Source organism: Asparagus officinalis, chromosome 7 (assembly GCF_001876935.1).
Source record: "Asparagus officinalis chromosome 7, Aspof.V1, whole genome shotgun sequence".
In the NCBI taxonomy this organism is placed as follows: Eukaryota; Viridiplantae; Streptophyta; class Magnoliopsida; order Asparagales; family Asparagaceae; genus Asparagus; species Asparagus officinalis.
Window position 1 is genome coordinate 7,487,819 of NC_033800.1, and position 16,420 is coordinate 7,504,238.

General features: G+C 37.1%; 1 protein-coding gene, 2 non-coding genes and 1 pseudogene across 3 annotated transcripts; 2 read left to right on the top strand and 2 right to left on the bottom strand.

Annotated features, from left to right (window-relative positions):
- On the top strand, window positions 4,895-4,967 carry TRNAE-CUC. The gene has a single exon. It is a non-coding gene; the product is annotated as a tRNA-Glu (tRNA).
- Window positions 6,114-6,187, bottom strand: TRNAR-UCG. The gene has a single exon. It is a non-coding gene; the product is annotated as a tRNA-Arg (tRNA).
- LOC109846631 lies at window positions 6,656-11,739 on the bottom strand (annotated as a pseudogene).
- LOC109846632 lies at window positions 12,694-16,160 on the top strand. Its single transcript, XM_020415878.1, has 4 exons — window positions 12,694-13,190; window positions 13,394-14,014; window positions 14,178-14,912; window positions 15,524-16,160. The coding sequence occupies exons 1-4, from the start codon at window positions 12,694-12,696 to the stop codon at window positions 16,158-16,160; spliced, it is 2,490 nt and encodes an 829-aa protein (XP_020271467.1).

Genomic DNA, 16,420 nt, shown 5'->3' on the forward strand with positions numbered 1-16,420 from the left:
CGTTTGTCGCGCCTCCCCGTTCGCCGTGCCTCCCCCGTTCGCCACGCCTCTCGTCACCACCCCCTTTCAAACATCCTGTGATTTAGGGGTGCTTATCTATCTCCTTTTTAATCATCAAACCTAAGGCTTCAATTTTTTCTTTTTATCTAGTTCATGAAAAATTTATTTGATTTTACAAATTAGGGCTTTGTTGTCTCGGTTGATCATTGAAAGTGGTTGAAAATTCTACATCTTTACTGGACAAGGTTAATCCTCAAATTTGAATTGGTATATTTTTTAATTTTTGTTTAAATTAATTTATTTTCTCTATTTATTCTGTTTATTCTCTTCGCTATAGCCTTCTGTGCTAGGAACATCACATATATGATATATCAACTCGTTTAGTGTTAAGATACCAGCATACCATAATAGTATGCACCAGCTAAATTTGATGTACGCATGGTCTATTTTCAGTGGTAAAGTGCTCGGGAAATGGACCTTAGCAAGTGCAGCTTTAGCGTCATCACTCACCCCTGTTATGGAGACACTATTGTTACTAGGACTAATATGAAGCCCAGATGCGACAGAGAAGTACTGGTCAAGTTTTTCCTTCAAAAACAATTTCAGGGAATAAGAAGATAAGCTTTGGTAAAGAGGAGTGAATTATAAGGAAACTAGACAACTTCAAACACACAGCACTTTGGATGAAGTTTGAAATTGCCGCATCCAAAGCCTATATTGCTTCATGCATGTGTTATGCATGTGAGCTTCAACCAGAAGTGACAATGAAACTATCCCGTTTTATAATATATCGTTCTCACACTTGCTCAAAACCATCCAGACTTCCCTTGGGCAGTGAACTATTTCTGCCAGAATTTGAGTTCCTTTAGCTTATTGGATTATCTTATGCATCTTCTATGTTTCAAAACATTCCGTAGTTGATCATTCTGCAGAAATTGACTGAGGGACATAAAGGTTTAGGTTATATTTATGTTATTTCAGCAGTTGTGACAGGAAATAGCATTCATATTTAATTTGAGAGCTTACTTGAGAGCTTACTTGCTGATTTATTTGCAGTACCATTCGGATGTGTGCAAAGGGAACTACTGTGGCGTTATTTATGACACATTATTTATAAATAGAAAAGCAACGTTACCATATTATTTATGACACGAGTGCTGCTACGGGGACCCAAAATATGGGACCAAGGGAGGGAACAGGTGAGGTGTCCCCTCCCTATTGCATAATAAGTTGACACTTGCACAAGTGTCGTGGAGTTGGGTGGCTGTACATGCATGCATGGGTCTAATAACTCCACATTTTTGAATTAATAATGATCACTTTTATATGCGATGAGCCTTGGTTTAGTACTAACCAAGTACCTCGTATTCACTGTTCAGACACAGGTGAGCAACACAATCGTCACAATAATTAAAAGATAGAAAATTAGTTGTAGGAATATCATGGGTATGTATTAAACCTTTACTTCTTGAAATCCGTCTTGAAGAAGAAGTGCTTTGACGGGTTCAAAAATAACAAACAAAGTCTAAAGACACAGGCAGATACTATAAAAGAAAGCCACATGACATTAATCTCAATAGAGCATAACTACTCAAGCCCCACTGTTGATACTAACATACTTAGGTGCAAAAATATCTAACCGTCATTGATAGAAGATGCATATTTTTGAACATCTTCAGTATGCAAATTAAGGAGGATTCTTAGACCAATTGCCTGACCAGCAACAGATAACCATGATGGCAAGTATTTACCAATCACAAAGTCCTGTTGATTGTGACCCAGAAGTAACTTCATCCACTCGCTAGTTCCACAGGGATGTAGCATGTACCATGGGCAATGTAAGAATGGGTGTTCCTAGTAGCATCAAAAACTACATCAGTAACATAGTGAGGGGGGGGGGGGGGGGGGGGATAGTGAGGAAAAAAAAGGAAAAGTTAAGAAAAGAGAAGAATAATTGCAGCAATATCGAAAGCCCTTATGTCCTAAATCAATAAAACAACTCACACCCCATATTTTCTAGAGTCCTGCATTTCAGAAAAATCTACATCAAAACCTCCTCAGAATTTTCGAAGTCAACAAACTTCAATTCGCAAGTATTATATACATCGATCCAATAGTTTAAAGGCTTCATTTCATTTAGCAATTTTATTTCAACATAATTTTCTAACTTCATTTCATTCACTTTCCTTTGTTGATATCCTTTAACAAAATCAACACCAACTATTTTCCACTATGAGGGTATCAATTTATTAAAATAGAACTTCATGGTATCATCAAAATTATAAAAAGATTAAACTTTGGGGTGTTAAAGTGCAATTAACCATCAAAAAACCATCAAGAAAATCAAAGCAAAAAAGATTAAACTTTGGGGTGTTAAAGTGCAATTAACCATCAAAAAACCATCAAGAAAATCAAAGCAATTGAGAAGAGGATTGAGTACCAAGTCGAGGACAATTAACCATCAAAAAACCATCAAGAAAATCAAAGCAATTGAGAAGAGGATTGAGTACCAAGTCGAGGATAGTGTTCCAACTATTTTCCACTATGGGGGTATCAATTTATTAAAACAGAACTTCATGGTATCACCAAAATTCAAAAAAGATTAAACTTTGGGGTGTTAAACTGCAATTAACCATCAAGAAAATCATAGCAATTGAGAAGAGGATTGAGTACCAAGTCGAGGACAGTGTTCGATGCTACACCGTATCCCAAACTCGAAGTTCTCCATCGGCAACGTTGGAAGCTACAAAGTAGTGTTTTTCTAAGGGGGGAAAAGAAGAAGAAGAAAGAGAGACTGAATCGAATTAAGATTGGATTAGATAATGATTTACCCAGTGAAGAGAAGAGGTCTCGAGGAGTGGAAGCATGCGTCCATGATGGAGGCGCGGTGGCCACAGAGGATGGCAATCGGATCCAGTGGAGGCCGTTTCGCGCTCATTTTTTTTATTGCAGAAACCCTACAAAAAAATTGGAAGAAGGAAGATGGTTTTAGATCATAAGCTATCTAAAAAATACTGATCACAGCGCTTATCTTCTCATGGTCGCCAGCGACTGCTAATTGCTTCACTATCCCTTCAATCTACATTTAACAGCATCATAAACCCCTAAAAACTCAAACAAAGCCCTAAATTGACAGAGGAAACAAACAAAATCCTAAAAAATTCACCCCTCGAGAGCGGCGATCTTTCGCTTCTCGTACAGCTTGTCGGCTAACCCTCACTGGACCGTGACTGGAATCACATCACCCATTGCTTCGCTGTTTGATTGAGATTCAACTCTGAGATTGGTAACGGAGAGTTATTGGAGGGTGACGTCAGCGTCGACGATTCATATGAGATCTGAAGGAGGAGGAAGAGAGTGGAAAATCGTCGGTTCTTCTCCGATTCAAGGGGAGCTATAACTTAATATGAAAAGAGTGGACACATAGAGAAAAGAGCTAGTGGATCTGGAGAGGAGAGCTTGGTTAGAGAGAAAAGGGGCGGTTTTTAGACCGGCTTAGTCGTGGGAGTTTAAGAACCGTAATTAGCAGTTAATACGGGGATTTATTTACTGTTCTTTCTTAATGTTCTCCTTTAAAAATATTCTTATTGTTCTCCTTTAGTAATAAAGAAGTAGATAGCGGTGAAGTTTTTGGTAGGCGTATAGGCAAGAATGCCAGCTTTTAATTAAGCAATCAATAGTCTAAAAATATTATTGATTCATGAGGGGGGGGGGGGGGGGTTCTGATCGCGCTTTTGGCCTATTAAGAAAGGGGCCCCAAAAATATGGGACCAATAAGGGGGACAAGTGAGGTGTCCCCTCCTATTGGATAATGAGTTGGATATCAATAATGATGGTCAACTCATTATCCAATAGGAGGGGGACACCTCACTTGTCCCCCCTATTGGTCCCATATTTTGGGTCCTTAAGGAATTTTTCTTTTTTTTTAGCTTCAGTTCTACTCTCAAAGTCATGTAGTTACTCGAAAAGGAACACGATTATCGTATCCAAGAATCGAGGTAAGATTGTGAGACATGCGCGCTAAACATGGACATGACCCTAAGAGCATCTTCAACAGCTTCACCATAATTTCTCTAAAATGGGGAAGCAAAATGCCAAATTCTCTAAAAAAATTTGCTCCAAATCCAACAGCTTCCCCATTTTAGGGATTTAGGCATTAATTTATTACAACTATAAAACATCCTACATACTCAATAATTATTAAGAAAATAAATGTTTCATATTTTATTATAACAATATAAAACTCAATAAAATATTAGATATATATTTTTTTTTCTTTGGAGAATATGAGATATTTGTGATAATGTTACTTTCAAGAATTTGGAGAAGGAAGAATTTTTGCAGAATGCTGCAGATTTGGGGAAAGACCCTCCTTTTTTCTTCTCCATCCTCATTTTAGGAATTGTGATAGGGAAACTGTTGGACCTAAAAATAGATCTATATTCTCCAAAATTGAGTATTTTAAGAAGATGTGGAAGCTGTTGGAGATGCTCTAATAATTACGTGTGGACGAAAGGAGGGTCATTAGATCAGTGCTCCGCGTTATTTAATCTCCAAGTTCCTCCTGTTTCAATCTAATCCATGTTAAGTTGGTTCTATTCTTTTAAAATCTTGTATTGTCGCCTAGAGTATATATACCATTAGTCATTGGTAAATATAATTCTTAAACAGTTAGCTCCTCCTTCTTCGCGCTAAAAACTTTATTATTTTTTCGCGATCTTAGGGCATTCCACCACTCTATGTCCACTCTTTTACCATTTAATTGATCCTGACTTCAAAGTAACAAAAGGGCTGCTGGACTCATGAAGAGAACAATAATGATAAGAAAATTGAAAATTGAGTTACAGAAAATGATTAGTATAATTTAGCAGTAGTAGATATTTAGAAAGCAAGATCCGTTGTAGTCTAGTTGGTTAGGATACTCGGCTCTCACCCGAGAGACCCGGGTTCAAGTCCCGGCAACGGAAACTTTTTGGGTTCTTTATTTTTACGGAATGTTTTTATTTTTTTGTCCTTTCTTTTTTAAAGGAACAAAAATTAATTTTCTTGCCCCATTTTTTTCCTCTTTTCCCCTTTTTTAAAGGAACAAAAAATAAAAACTTTTTGGGTTCTTTATTTTTACGGAATGTTTTTATTTTTTTGTCCTTTCTTTTTTAAAGGAACAAAAATTAATTTTCTTGCCCCATTTTTTTCCTCTTTTCCCCTTTTTTAAAGGAACAAAAAATAAATTTCTTGCCCCTTTTTTCTCTTTTTCCCCTCTAAAAACAGAGAATGACCATTTTTAAAGGAACAAAAATTAAATTTCTTGCCCCTATTTTTTCTTTTTTTCCTTTTTTAAGGAACAAAAATTAAATTTCTCGTCACCATTTTTTCCTTTTCCCCCATTTTGAAGGAAGAAAGATTAAATTTTAATTTCTTGCGCCACTTTTCCTTAAAGCAGAGAATGACCACTTTTAAAGGAACAAAAATTAAATTTCTCATCCCCATTTTTTTCTTTTTCCCCATTTTGAAGGAAGAAAGATTAAATTTTAATTTATTGCCCCCATTTTCCGCCCTTTTTAAAAGAACAAAAATTAAAGTTGTTGGCCTCATTTTTCCTTAAAATTGAGTTCTCGTCATCATTTTTTTTCTTTTCCCCCATTTTGAAGGAAGAAAGATTAAATTTTCATTTTCTTGCCCCACTTTTCCTTAAAGTAGAGAACAATCACTTTTAAAGGAACAAAAATTAAATTTCTCGTCCTCATTTTTTTTCCCCATTTTGAAGGAAGAAAGATTAAATTTTAATTTATTGCCCCATTTTCCGCCCTTTTTAAAAGAACAAAAATTAAAGTTGTTGGCCTCATTTTTCCTTAAAATTGAGTTCTCGTCATCATTTTTTTTCTTTTCCCCCATTTTGAAGGAAGAAAGATTAAATTTTCATTTTCTTGCCCCACTTTTCCTTAAAGTAGAGAACAATCACTTTTAAAGGAACAAAAATTAAATTTCTCGTCCCCATTTTTTTTCCCCATTTTGAAGGAAGAAAGATTAAATTTTAATTTATTGCCCCATTTTCCGCCCTTTTTAAAAGAACAAAAATTAAAGTTGTTGGCCTCATTTTTCCTTAAAATTGAGGACGACCACAGTGGGAGTCGAACCCACGACCTTCTGATCCGAAGTCAGACGCGCTAATCCACTGCGCTATGCGGTCCGGAGTGCTAATCCACTGCACTATACATTCTTGATTGCTTAAAATCACATATCCCATAATATAAATTTTCGCACGTTGACCTTTTCTTTGTAACCCAACCCCATCATCGCACTCAGAATCAATTTTCTACAAATATAAGAAATAAAACCCATTGGAAGAAATCAAATCAATTGATTTTCTTGCGTTTCCTAGAAATGCTAACTTTTGTTTGGTTCGTCTTGATTATAGGAAAGAAAAAAAAAATATAGAAAAGAGAATATTTTTGCTTGTTTCGATCCAATCCTTAAAGAATGAGAAAGAAAAACTAAAAAAGAGAGGGAGAGAAAAAGAATTTGGGTTGTCGTTTTTTAAGCCCATATCCAGCCTGTAAATACTAATTTTGTGTGTTGTTCTCCATGATTATACGAAAGAAGAAAAAAAAAAAGGAAAAGGAAACTTTAATTTAGAACGCAATTTAAATAACTTCACTAATAAAAAAAGCATCAACAAGGGAATCTCATTGAAAAGGGTGGTGCAAACAAGACCAAGTTCTAATCCTAGACGCTTTGAACCAAACCAGAGTTTCTATAAAATTAACTACAAAACAAAGCCGCGTGTTGAATGAATACATCAAGACCAAGAAGAATTGAGACAACAAATTGTCACGATATACAAGCATATATACGAGCTGTGTACCATTGCACTTGCATACTTCTGATACCAGCAGCAGTAGCCTCCATAAAACCCTAACAGTCCACTGGCCTCGGCACAGGCTGCCATCCTGTACAAACCTGAAGAACCTCTTTAAGAGCCATGGATGCAGGCTCCATTGTCCATGTCGGATAGTGCTCATGGGCCTTGAAAACACACTCGACGCTGGGGCCTTCTCTTAGACAAGGTTGAGCACCATTTAGAAACAGGTCTCCTTCCGATCTTATCGATCCAGTGGCAGCCTCTTCTCTGTCGGCAGCCTGCAGTAATATCGGAGTCAGACGTGGCCACAGTTTTAGGCAATTTGGTACGTATACGATTGCTATCATGATGATAAAACATAAGAGTTAATCACAGATGCGATTTATGCATTAGGGAGGTGTAGCCACTTATACTTTATAAACAATTTTATTAGCACTCAAACCTCTGAACCTCAGACATGGTAACCTTTATGTACTCAATTTAGAACGCAATTTAAATTTTTTTAATTAAACGAGTGCGAAAGGAAACTTATTGTCAAATGATACCCTCACGGCATCTCAACCAAACAAGAGAAATAATGTTGTAACAAAATAGTTCAGGGAGTATAAGTGATTACATCTTCAGTCAACCTTGGCAGGGGTGTATCTGCAATCAACCTTAAAAACATATGCAATCATCAACCTTAAAACATATGCACTGAAGTTGTTTCAGAGTGACGGTTTGAAATCTTACCAGCTTGCTAGATGATGGTCACTTAGGAGTTGCAGAGCAAATGTATAAGATGACAGGAGTTGACTATATACCGATGGAGGATGTTACTGAACCAAACCTTGAAGATCAAGGATTACAATCATCAATTAGTAGGCCACTTCAACACCAACGAGAGTCAATGACTCAGTAAGCTACCGAGTCCTTTGAGAGGAAATGTTCAGTACCAAGTTAGGATATTTAGAGTCCATCAACAAAGAAATGGCAATAGACATCAGGCAGCACTATGGCCTATAACTGACTGCAGGTTCATATCAGTACTCGAAAAGGTCATGGACACTTTGTTGATTCCTAGGACGCAGTACCCCGAAGAAAAAAGAACCCAGAAGAAAAAAGAAGAAGGACCAACGACATAGCAAAACAGAAGATAAGAAAGAAAAGAATAACAAGAAAGAAAAGAATAACAAGAAAGCAAAGAAGAGGACCTTCTCTGCAATGACAAATAACTAAGTACATGCTCACTTTGCATGGGTTCTTTTCTTATCTTAATACCTACCATTTTGTAGTTTTGAGCGTTTAACCTTTTGTAGCCATGTTTCTGAGACAAACAGGGCAACACATTTTCTTAATCCCTGTCACTCTGAATAACATGTCTTAGCCTGTAACTTATGTGGCATACAAGAACAAACTTGATCGCATTAATTGAAAAACTCATCGCCATTAACACCAAATGAACATGCACGCATATACAAACACACATGCACAGCCACAAATGACATGCATGCACACACACATGCACAGACGCAAACGAGCGCACAGTAGTGCATTCAGTATAGAAAAAAGTAATGAATATAAGTTTTAAATCTCTACAAATTTGCACGGAAGTGAGTGTACAACTTCCTAAATTTACTGGTAAACAGTGGATTGGTTTATATCACATGAGAGGTTCTATGTTCAATAGATGGCTATGGTCCAAGTTCAAATATACAAAATAGACAAATTTGAATGGCCTATTAAAAAAAATTGTCCTGAAATGAAAATAAAAGTACTACTCAGCTGAAGTATAAATCTCTGCGAGTTTGTTTGACTTAGTCTTACACTGTTACAAATTGCTTTCCTGTCTGTTTATAGAGTAAAATTTACGCGCTTGTAAAAGACCAAGTACCTCAACATTGTACAAGTTAACAGACATAACTTTTTGACGTGACTATAAATTCACATGTGCGATAGTGCTTGACTTGGTGGCACACAATCTATAAAATGCTTTCATTTAACAATATGAATCTTAATCAATGGATTTATTAAAAAGCAAGTGATTACAATGTAGTCTCTCTGACGCCATCTTTTGAGTGCCATTTTATCTTAAATGCAAATTCTATAGCTGTATGGATTAAATTAATCTCAAAGAGGAGGAGCTGAGGACGATCATTATACCTTTTCTGTATAATATTCAAAAACCTTCTTCTTCTGTCCGGCTTCATATATGTTGCATTGAGAGAGGACCTGAGACAGAAATTACAAAGAGAAAAGAAATCTCAGGAAATAGTGAAAACTAGATGAATAGCACAAAATAAAAAGGATTTTAGAATACACATGACCTGCGACTCTACACTAGCACAAACAGCATATATCCCCCAGTTCCTTGTATAGTTGTTATAGAGGTGCACTTTGCCAAATCTGAGACGAGGATGACGCTGTCGAGTACCATTAAAGAAACAGTGATGGATAGTCACCCTAATACATCTATCAGTAATGTGGCTGCTATCTGCTCCAATTAGCATGGTCTTGTCATGATTTGCGAAATGACATCTGTCCACAATAAACAATCATGGCCTATAGTCAACGAGTCAATAACTAAAGTCAAGGAGTCAATAAAAAGCAAGTAAATAAACATGTAAGCCTTATGTTACATTGTTACTGCAGACTACCATTTGTAATAATGTCTACGTATCTTATTTAATGTGAACACAAGGCTAGGTTATGCAGATTAAAACAAATTGAACTTATTCTGACAAGGTAGATGTTAAAACATTGAATTTCAAACTACAGATGCTAAGTTTAAGGAAGACAGAGAAAGTAAAATTTGGAGGTTTCCTGAGAGTTTAACAAAAATTTTGTACTAGGAAAAAGTAAACAAGATTTGCAGTGAAATAAAAGTGCTCAATGACAAAGATAATCAGTAAAGTTTACTAAAGTGAACCTGTAATCACCTTTGCCAAAGGCAGTATTTCTTTAATAATTAATAGTTTGTGTTACTTACCAAGAGTAAGCTGCAATTAATAATTACTTTTTGCAAGGTTAGGTAAATCATGTCATTGCTTTAAATTTCTCACTATCAGTTTTTGATAAGACATAATAAAGTTTAACCACTTAACTAGGACCTCTAGGTTTGTAAAGAGAAACAAGAAAACTATATAAGCTGGGGAGATAGCTTTGTTTATAGTAACACAAAGCTAGCTTGATGTTGAAGGAGGTGAAGTCTTTTAGAAAAGGGCATGCTTGATTGTGGTTCATAAAATCTGAAAAAATGATCTAATCTAGAAAAAAGATGGAGTATTGCATAGTCAGTACTTGTCTCATACGTACAATAACTAAGATAGTTGTTCCTTTACATACTTGCATGCATTCCTCCCAAAAGATTACACCAAAAAAAGTCAATATAAAACTTAGAACATAAGGTTTGGGACCCTTTCACTTCTAGGAATTTGTTTCTTCCTTCCTTTCTCTGTGGAGTATTTTATTAGTTAAGAGGAAATTCAATATACACATGAAAATAACTGAGTGTAAACAAAGCGCTTAACACTTCAACAAGTAAATTCAACAAATATCATAAACATAACTCTCATTAATATAAACTCCCAAAAGTACTTCTTCCTCACCTAGAAACAGTAATATCGGTGCTTTCCCGTGTTATGTCAATTAGTCCATCATCATAATCACACAAGCTGCAACGGTCTATCCAAATATGCCTTGACTTGGGCTTTATCTGAATTCCATCAACATCATGCCCTCTTCCGCCTTCAAATTCCAAATTGCATACAATGATATGTTCACACTCTCTCAGTTGCAGTCCCTTGCCTGTCAACTTAACTCTCTGCCCTCGACCGTCAATCGTCTTGTATGATGATACCCTCAAGTATGATGAAAGGTTTATGACTCCTGACACCTCGAAAACAATCCACAGTGGTTCTTTTCTACGGCATCCCTCCCTGAGTGAGCCTTGTCCGTCATCTATCCAAATATTTAAAAAAAACAGTTAATCAATTAATATTTACCATCAGAATGTTAAGAGTAAAAAGGAATAATGTACGCAAAGAAGTAAAAAAGGTAGGCAACTTGTTGGCTTTTTCTCTGAAGGCAGTCATTGGAAATAACTAAACAAGGGTAACTTGCAAATAAAGCCCCTCACCATGCCTTCAGTAACACTTATCACGCCTCAACTATTTTAGTAGCACTTCACATCCCTACGTTCATCGCGGACAAGGGATCATCTGCAAATTTAATTTTCTAACTATAACCGATTCATGGGCGTCCAGTGCTAAGTACGTGCTACTGAAGGTATAGATGAGGAGGCTATATGCAATTTATAGCCTACAAACAAAAACGAGTGGTTTAACCATAAAGTCAGATACCAAATCAGACCAGCGTGTTCAAATAGTAACAACAATCTATATTCGGGCCAAAACTAACACATTTTTGTTCTAAATGAATGATCTTTGAACACCATTGAAGAAATTGAAGAAAATTATCACACTGATTCGCCAAAAAGATGAAGCTTCCACACCCAATAACTCACATTCAGACAAAACAACAAGCAAAACACATCAATCAACCAAACACCAAAACCCCAGTTACAGGAGAAGATCCGTACGCGGCACAGCTGGTCAGTGATAGACCGGCGCCGTGGGCCCCGCCGACGGCGTGGCGGCCAGAACCTCGGCCTGTCCGGCGAGGGCGCGAAGCTTGGCGTCACGTGGGCGTACGGGAGCCGCGACATGTGTCCTCCGGCGGCGGCGCTCTGATGCGGAAGGAATTGGGGGAGTCGGGTTGAAGCGTAGGCGGAGGATTTGGCGGGAGATATTGGGAGGGGAGATTAGGGTTTTGGGGAAATCTTTTGGGGTCAGATGAGAAGCAACCTCCCATCGAATTTTGGAGACAACGAGGGGATTTCGTTAGATTTGTTTATATATGGAGAGGGTTCGTCACCGACAAAGGGGGGAGAATTAACGAGAGAGAGAGAGAGAGAGAGGATGTCTGTCGATAATTTATGCGCTGTGATGTGAATTAGAATTGCATTATTTGGTTAATTAGCAATTAAATACTTTATCCTTTACTTTATCCCCCGCGCCCTAAATCTATTAAATAGCCTCGTTGATGTATAACTATGTTTGTAAATTATGAGTACGAGACATGGCTCATTTTGCTAAATGAGCTATCACCTTATAGTCAGCAACCCTTTATGATTTCTATATCATATCGATCAAGAAAGAGCTGCATAAGCATCCGTAAGATGTCTCATAGATTCGGGATAAAGAACACATACCGGAAGATATAGATCAGTGTACATTCTCTAAAGTATAGATTAGAGGATATAGATCAACCTACATTCTCTTCCCTTATCGACTATTTAATCATATAGATATAATCGGTGATAACGAAAATGGACCAGTAACCATTTATTGTATCATAACAAATGTTCATGTAATATTTTCAAATTTTTTTAAAAAACGTATACGAAAATCTTACAAAGGAAAAATATTAGAAAATTATAAACTCTAACACATAAACAACTAATAGTATATTTCATAAATTTTAAAGAATGGCCATATTGATGGTGTTAATCAACTAATACGATACAGTTTTATTGATAAAAATGTGTGTATTTACATATGAATAAATTGCTTCAAGGCCCCAAAATTGAAAATACAATGTGGCCCAGCCCCCTGTAGTTTGGCCCATGTGGCTAAGCCCCAAAATTTTCAAAAAAATGTAACTGAGCCCTAAAAGCAGTTCTCACACCCGTATTTGCACCCAGCCTCCCTAAAATACCCCCGCCTTCAACTCCGTGCCTCGAAAACGAGATCCGATCGCTGGCGAAACCTCTCCGTCGCATTTAAGGCGAGATGATGGCCGTTTTGGGGGGAAATTTTGGCGCGCTCCCTCCGTTATATCTCCTGTTAACCCACTCAGCTTTGAAGAGAGTGTATTTATGGTGCAAAGGGCAGATCTTTGCGGTTAGGGCTTATGATCTTCAGCCCCCTACTTGTCCTAAAGTGCCCTTCATAACTCCTCTTAAATCCCCTTCATTTATGGCGGAGAGCCCCCTTATTTGCATGGTTTCCTTGGGTGAGAGAGCAGTGTTCTCAAGGGTAACTTCTGCAACCTCTTTTTTTGAGTTTAAGTTCGACGTGGCTGAGAGGTTGAAGGTTCCTTATGATGCGCTATCAATGGTTTATAAATCTGAAAGGATCCCTGATCTGAGTTTTGAGATCGAGAATGAGGATGATATGGAGTGTATGGTGGAGCACAACCGTAATATCGGGTGTCTGGAGATCCATATTCGAGCTAATATAGATGTAGATGTTTCCAGATGTGAGAACACCCCGAAGCAACCTCCTGAAATGTAAGTTATATTTACACTTAATTTATTTGAAAACTTATGAATTGCATAGAGCAGGTTAAATGTTAGCTTTTAACTGATATATGTTAACTTTCTACCGAAGGTTGTTAAGCTTTAGGGCATATTTGTTAACTCTTAAGGGTACTGCATTATTTAAGTACAAGTCCTATTTGTTATTTTAAGAAAAACCAATTATATTTGTGCAGCATTATGAATACACTGAAGCCAAAGTTTATTGATAGTACTTCTGCCGCAAACCATGGTTCTGAAAGAATTCCAATTGATAATCCCAGTGGTAGCAGTGTAGTGCGTTCTGATGACATTATTAACAACACAGTAATGATTCCTGGTTGGTGGCATAATGCATTAACTGAAGAGGGTCAAGAATTTGAAAGTGCTGAAGAATTAAGGTTGGCGCTGACATACTATTCTCTGGCCAAAATGTTTGATTATGAGTTTAAAAAGAACGAACCAAAACGTATCCGTGTATATTGCCGATATAAAGAAACTTACGAGTGCCCATGGATGTTGTTTGCTTCACCTGTTAAGAATGCAAATAGACTATCGATCAAGAAGTTTGTTAATGAACATACTTGTGGGCAGTACGGGCAAAATACAGGTCGTTCAAGGGCATCCCGTAAATTCATTGCAACACAGTTACAACCACTCCTGAAGGTCCGTCCAGAAATCCGACCCGTTGATGTGCAAAAGGAGTTCCTCACAAACTACGGCCTTAGAATTGATTACAGTAAGATATGGTGGGGGAAAGAGAGAGCACAGGAGAAGCTTTACGGGGATATATATGAGTCGTATGATCAACTACGATGGTAAATGCTGAGCTTTATTATTAACTTGTTAAGTTTCAAAGTTTGCTTGTTAAAACAAATAGTTAACATGTTCCTTGTTAAGTTCATTGATAACATTGATAACATGTTAAGTTTCACGACTAACATGTTAACTCTTGTAAATAACATGTTAACTTTTGTTAAGTTACCCCAATAATGTGTTAGCTTTTTTTGGTCGCTTGTTAAGCTACACGGATAACATGTTAACTTGTTGGTTTGTTTCTTCTTACACGACTAGGTATGAGCGCATGGTAAAAGAGACAAATCCCGGCAGTTACATACATGTTGACCAGAATGAGGGGAGGTTTTCGAGACTCTTTGTTTGTTATGCTGCATGCATCAAAGGTTTCTTGAGTGGATGCAGACCCCTTCTATTTTTGGACGGTACATTTTTGAAGGATCGATATAAAGGTATTCTCCTCTCGGCCATAGCATACGATGGGAACCAAGGTATATTTCCCTTAGCGTATTGCATATGTGATCAAGAGAATTTGATGAATTGGAAGTGGTTCCTCCAAGGTCTATGGTCCATACTTTATGAGAGGGCTGACCCTTACAATCCTCCCCACCAATTGGTTATAATTTCTGATGCGGACAAAGGAATTAAAGAATCAGTAAAAGAGTATTTTCCAGAAGCTCTACACTCGAGGTGTGTTCTACATCTTGTTGAAAATTTCAGGTTAAAGCTTAAGGACTTGGGTATGAAGTCGAAGGACACTCATGTTCTTGGGAACTTACTCCAAAGTGCTTGTTATAAATACACAATAGCAGAATGGAATGAGTACATGAAAGAGATATATGACATGGATCCAAGGGCATACAACATTGCTATGAACTACTCTCCTGATCAATGGGCAAATGCATTCTTCCCGGGAATAAGGTAACGTTATTTGGCTGTTCTATATCTATGCTAATGTATGAACTTATGCTATTTAGCATGTTATCTTTGGATTTGTTAAATTCTATATCAGAGCTGTTAACTATATCAGAGTTGATAACATGTTAAGTCTTGTTGATAATATGTTGAGTCTCGTTGCTAACATGTTAACTCTTGTGGGTTACGTGTCAACTCTTGTTGATAACATGTTAACTCTTGTTGATAACATGTTAACTCTTGTGGGATACATGTTAACTCTTGTTGATAACATGTTAACTCTTGTGGGATACATGTTAACTCTTGTGGAGAACATGTTAACTCTTGTGGGATACATGTTAACTCTTGTGGAGAACATGTTAACTCTTGTGGGATACATGTTAACTCTTGTGGAGAACATGTTAACTCTTGTGGGATACATGTTAACTGTTAAATGTTAACTATTATATGTAAACATGTTAACTGTAATACAAAAAAATTAACTCTATTCAATTATTTGTGTCATCCCTTATTTATAACCTGTTAACTCTTATCTGTTAACCTTTATTATGTTAACCCTATTCAATTATTTGTTAACCTTTATTTGTGACCTGTTATAAAGTTATATATAATTTCAGGTATGGGCACGTAACATCTAATGTCGCTGAGTCTTTTAATAATTGGATAAGGGAAGCTAGAATGCTACGGATTCTGCAAATGGTTGAGCATATCCGTAAACAGATAATGGTTCGAATGAGTAATCGCCGGTTACTTGCAGATAAATGGGTTGGATATCTCTGTCCACAAGCAGAGATGGTGCTTAAAGAAAATATAGAGAAAGGTCGTCCATTGGATGTTAAGCAAGCTGCAGCTGACATATTTGAAGTGCAAGCACATAAAACTACCCGTGTTGATTTGGAGAAGAAGACATGCACTTGCCGTGCTTGGGACGTCATGCGGATTCCGTGTAAACATGCATGTGCAGTCATCTCGTACATGAAGAGAGACATTTACCAATATTGCGATTGGTTTATGTCCATAGAAGCATTTAAAAAGAGCTATGACCCGATTCTCTATCCTATACCAGATTATGAGAAACGAAGCGTGCCAAGGGATGAGATCGAGCTACTTCCACCACATACTATCAAAAGAAAGGGGAGAAATAAAACACGACGTATCAACAATCGAACAGTGTACACACGACCTTTGAAATGCTCTCGATGCCACTCCGAAGGCCACAACCGCGCATCTTGCAATGAACCGATCGCCGATTGATATGAGTTGCGGATTTGCCGAAACACTTTTGGGTGTATGTAATACTTTTGTAGTTACCTGTTTATATGAACTGAAACATATTTGGGTGTATGTAATACTTTTGTAGTTAACTGTTTATATGAACTGAAACATATTTGGGTGTTTGTAATACTTTTGTAGTTACCGGTGTATATGAACTGAAACGTATTTGGGTGTATGTAATACCTTTGTAGTTAACTGTGTATATGACCTGAAATATATCTATGCCAATGTGAATTATA